Raw genomic sequence first — 5,313 nt, forward strand, 5'->3', positions numbered from 1 at the left:
TTTCTGGTAAAATTACCCACTTTAACCACAATAAGCATCCTCGTGTCATTTATGTTTCTAAAACCTGTGATGTGTACAGTGATTTATGTCCCAGTTGTGACTTTGCCGCCATGCGGGAGGTAACCGCTCTATATTCCAAAGTTGACTATGAATAATGGTTCATGTGAAGGCTGGAGACACAGGGAACCTGACAAGATGTTGCTCCACATACACGGTGTGTCAGTGTTATTATCTGGTTTCCTGAGTCATTGGTGTCTGAGGCATTGCCCCCCCCCCCCCCCCCCCCGTTGTGTCTTCAGTGCTTCGTGACTGGTATCAGACTCTGAGGGGATTTTCCTTCAGTTTAAGATGGTGTGTACTACAATGCTGAATTAAATCATTTTCCAGGAAAACTACAAGATGTATACAATATTTTGGACATTTGGTAATGTGGTGATTTCAATGGTACGTAGTGTTTCCAGATATGCTGAGGGCTCACAAGAGCAATAATTCAGCATTAACTCACAACAGAGAGTTAGACATATTTCAGGACGTACATAAGTGCACTAAAGCAGTTAAATGCCTTCACTCCTAACACTGTTTTTCTGCTCTGGGATTGGTGTGCTAAGCCCTGAAAACATTTGTGTTTAGACCCTTACAGGTGGATATATCACTCAGTGTAATAGGATCAAGTGTGATTATCCTCATTTAATTGTGAGAGGTCAAAGGCTAAGGAAGGGGCTGTGGAGAACAAAGCACAGCTTTTTCACTGCAGTATGAACCAAAGATCTATAAACCGCTATACGGTTCAAAAGGACACATGTATTATCTCATCCTAATAACAGAGACCAAACTTTACAGGACATGGTGGATTTTAGAAGGAAAAAAAAGTATGTTGAGAACATTTTTGTAAAATTTGTTTAATTTTTAAGATTTTTGTTGTTGCAAATGAATTGGTTTTGATTGTGAATCAGTCAAGAAATCTTAAAAAAAAGATCTTGAATTAAAATAATGCAATCATTTCTGTTTTTACTGACTTTTTATGTTTGGAGCTTTCGGAAAATCTTCATGTTTTCTGCTTCTCCACACCAGTGACTGTACTTCAGAAAGGAGATTTCTGGAGGAATCCATGAGAGATTGTTGTGCTTTATTGTGCAGGAAATTGAACATTCATCCTTTTGTCTTCAAAAGACCAAATTACTGTAAAATCTATACACAGCATGATGTTATTGCAAAAAGCGAATACAAGGAAACACAGAAGCTCCCCCACCTTGCATGCAACCACAGTGATGCTACTTACCCAATAAGTATTTAGTTTGAAATGAAATAGGCCTGTAATGAAGAAGTAGATCAAAGCATTTTATTGTATGAAAAATATATCCATAAAACGTAACAATATTTACATAACAGTTGCGCCATGCAGGGCAGAGAGCAGTAGCTTCACGCGTGATCTCCAGTAAAACATCAGTATCGGTTCTCTGGATTCAGCCCGTTTAAAAACCGAACTTCACTATATACTGACGAGCAGAGTGATGCGCACATCTCCACATCCCGATGGGTTATTAAAGGCGCATTTACATAAGGAGAAGAAATACAAATAAAAATAAAAACTTTTGACACACAAAATAATTTTGTTCACAAATAATCAAGGTCCAAACGAACCTTTTTGTAGATGGATTCTAAACAGCACGTCTAGATGTCCAATATGACACGGAGGAGCCTATAGCCTGCATCCTACAATGTTGAACAAAATACTCAAAAATAAATACACTTAAACCATTATTGACGGAGGAAATCTATCTAATTGAAGTTATAATACTGAAAGAATATGCAGCATTTTGTTTTCGTCATAGCAGCGATACAAAGATGATAATTAATCTACACTAATAACTAGATTACTGGATTTCTCCAGCGTTTCTCTGTATTGATCGAGCCAGTCTCTGAGCTCTGTGATCCGATACCCCTCAGGTCCTCTGCCACCCTGGTAAACTATCGTTCCCTCCTGCAGTATATATAGTCTGTCGAAATAGGCTCCGTAGGCAGCGTTGGAGGAGTTTTCCATACTGTCGACCACGACCGGGCAGCCGGGCACCTCCAGGTGCATCAGCTGCGCAGCGTTTAGTCGGTCCTCCAGACACCGGTGTTTGGGGATCTGGTAGGGCGCATCAGTGCTCATCCAGCCGTCGGAGGGGTGCGCTTCCTCGATGTACACAACTACAGAGTCTGCTATATCTGCGTTCTGCTGCACGACTCCCTGAAAAGCCTTCAGACGCACCATGAACGGTGGTCAGGTGCAGCTCCCAAAGTTGAGGATGAGCGGTCTCTTTTCTTTTGCGTAATCGAGGATGCGGCTGCGCCGCTGATCCTCCAGCTGAACAACTTCGGTGTTGGGCGCTCCGTGTCCGAGATGCGCTGCCTTCAGAAAGTCCAGTTTATGCCCGTGCCACACTGCCTTGAGGGACTCGAGGCTGAAGAGACGATTGGAGTCGGATATGCACAGCGGAGGATCGATGGCATCGCCCTCCTGCTGCTTCATCCTGAAGAAAACCCTTCTCCTTATGCATAAAAAGTCAAGCAGCCAAAATATGAGTGCTGCCATTAGAAAACGGGGCAGCAAGACGAGACAGACTATTGCATTTTTAATAGCTTTAATAGTATTCATTATCACTTATAACTACCCGATGGTGTTATGCTGTGCCACGATCTTGTGGGTTGAAGTTAGGTTACTTGCAACTTCCCCTCTTTTTATAGCACCGGCAGATTTGAATGAATCACACCCCGCCTCCAAACTGGGGCCGAGGCCTCACATGGTGGGGATTACCTTCTGTCAACTCCACAGCTTTGAGTCGCAGCCAAAAGCAAAGGGTGCGGCACAGCAGCTCGTTGTTTGGAGACGCTGTTAAAATTACCATTATCATCCAATGATGTTTGAGCAGTCAAATAGTTTCAATGTCGTCGCACATCATGTGGGATAACAGCCTAAAGTTGATGCGGTTGCAGACTTTTCTACTGCATTGGCTGTTTGCTGGAGCACATTTGGGCAGAGGCTGACTTCACTTAATAAAGGACTGGCCCGTATAGGCCTAAATACTGTCCTTAACTGAACCACCAACACATGTGAACAGTCAGTCTGTTTCACTTAATGCAATGTCATATCAGTCCATATGGACCGATGCTAGCTCAAATGAGGTTATACTCACAGTAAAACATCTGAGGAGTTTAAATATGTTTCTGTTTAAGTCACATTTACGGTAAAGCAGAAATTGGATACAGTAAAGTAAGATTCAGAAGTGAAGAGGTGTTTGTAGTTTGTAATGCCAGATGAAAAAAGTTACATTCTCAGAAACAGAGAACAAATATTTCTGATAGAAAAAAACAGAAATATGTGAAAGGATGAATCTGACAAAGTCCAACATCTGAAACAAAAAGTCTGAAATCTTCTGCAAGTGTGGCACTTTCCAGAAATATTTCTTCATATTTCTGAATTTAAAGTCAGGGTTTGGAGATGAGAAAAATGTGAATTTTGTGACACACAACCTTTTTTCATGTGGCCATAATCCTCTAAGGTGCTCTACTGGGTCAACTCTAGTAACATTACATAAAAAGAGATCCTAAAAACACAAGTCGTAAGCTCCCTGTCAGTCGGTCAGGGTTGTTTGTGATGAGTTTGAAGAGCTGCCGTCTTTAATCAACCCCCTTTTCTTCCCAAAATACTTGTACTAATAAGTGTCCAAAAACAATTAAAAAGTTGTACCTGCGTCTGCTGATGTTTTGTGTCAAGACCAGCAATTGTCATGAAAATACATTTTGAATCTGTTCAACACTTCAGAATAACACTGATCTGCTGCTGGCCGCTATCTGTGCAGCCTTATTGTGTTCATGGTCAGATTCACAAATCCTCTAAAAAACCGACTGACTGAGCTATATTGGCATTTCGAGATCCTCGATCAAATAATTGTAAAGTTGTCTGACGGACAAAACAGAAGGACACCACCAACTACAAAAACTGAGAAAGTGTGATTAACTACATGTTCAAACACAAAACAAGTTATGGATGAAGAGATCTCAGTACATCAGCCAATCCGATGGTGGTCTTTTGACAGTTGAGACGGGATCTGGAGGGATGAGGTGCACACCGTGAGAGCTTGTCAATTTGCTGCACCAGCAAACCGATTGTTGGTCTCTTATTTGTCAAGAGAAAGAGGAAATACACAAGCCAAATGAGAAGATTAGGCGGACATAGTAATGAATGCTGTAATATCACGCCAGCTGTACATCTGCTGAACAGTCTCTGGTCCCATGAATTCAGCTTTTCAACATCAACACTCACTTAAAAGTCAGAAATTGTATTGGTTTGATTAGACGGCAGCGTGACAGAAGCTGTAGTATGGGAGGTTTTATCACAATGTTGATACATATTGTGATGTAATGCATTTTCTGGAAAATAAAATAAGGAAATGTTATGGACAAGATAGATGGTAAAGATTGCTTTTTGTCTAATCCAGCTAGTTAAATACCTGACAAATCAAAGTACATTAATGCAAACTAATGCTGTGATTTGCCACTTTGCAGTCAGTCTGCACTCTTTCACCACAACAGACCCTCACTCCATCTTTAAGGAAACATGAAACTTTGGGAAAAACTGTAGAGAAACTCTAAGGGGAAAAAAAAGAAGAAATATTACAGGGAAACTTATTCAAGGCAACTGACTGCCAGACACTTTTGAAAACACTTAAGAAAATGCTGCTCTCAACAGGGAGCCGAAGGACAACATAAAAAACACCCGTGAGAATCCACCCACAGAAATAAACACAACTTCACAAGATACATGTCTAACAAGGCCACTAACTCATTTCCAGAAGAAAAGCTAAGGAAGGGGCTAAAAGCATCTTGTCAGAGAACTATTGCACAGCAAATCGTTCACACGTTACTGCACAATTCTGCTGGTAGATGCGAGTTTCAACAACAGGGAGTCTAAACAGACAGTTAACATAAGAAACAACGAAGATATTTTGAAAGTATAAAACATTATGAATATTGTTTGGCTTCAACAATAATTCAAATAAAACACTAGTGATTGCAATCATTGAATCAAAAGTTCCTCTGCCGGACGGAACATTTGAAGATGATATTACAGTATCACTCTTTCTATTACTGCTACTGCTGCTGCCACCGTGAGCAGCATTACTATTACTCTTTAAATATGTGAAAGGATTTCATATGTGCAAAATATATTATTCATGATATACAATAGAATTTCAGTATTTGGTATAACTTTGAGAAACAACACACATTATATTCGGTCCATCATTTGGGAATAAAGTTGAAACATGA

General features: G+C 40.4%; 1 protein-coding gene across 1 annotated transcript; it reads right to left on the minus strand.

Moving 5' to 3' along the window:
- Nucleotides 1-1,771: 1,771 nt before the first annotated feature.
- dio3a (iodothyronine deiodinase 3a) lies at nucleotides 1,772-2,656 on the minus strand. The gene has a single exon (XM_079174127.1). The coding sequence runs from the start codon at nucleotides 2,639-2,641 to the stop codon at nucleotides 1,853-1,855; it is 789 nt and encodes a 262-aa protein (XP_079030253.1). The 5' UTR covers nucleotides 2,642-2,656; the 3' UTR covers nucleotides 1,772-1,852.
- Nucleotides 2,657-5,313: the final 2,657 nt, after the last annotated feature.

Source organism: Pholis gunnellus, assembly GCF_910591455.1.
Source record: "Pholis gunnellus genome assembly, chromosome: 15".
NCBI classification, from domain to species: domain Eukaryota; kingdom Metazoa; phylum Chordata; class Actinopteri; order Perciformes; family Pholidae; genus Pholis; species Pholis gunnellus.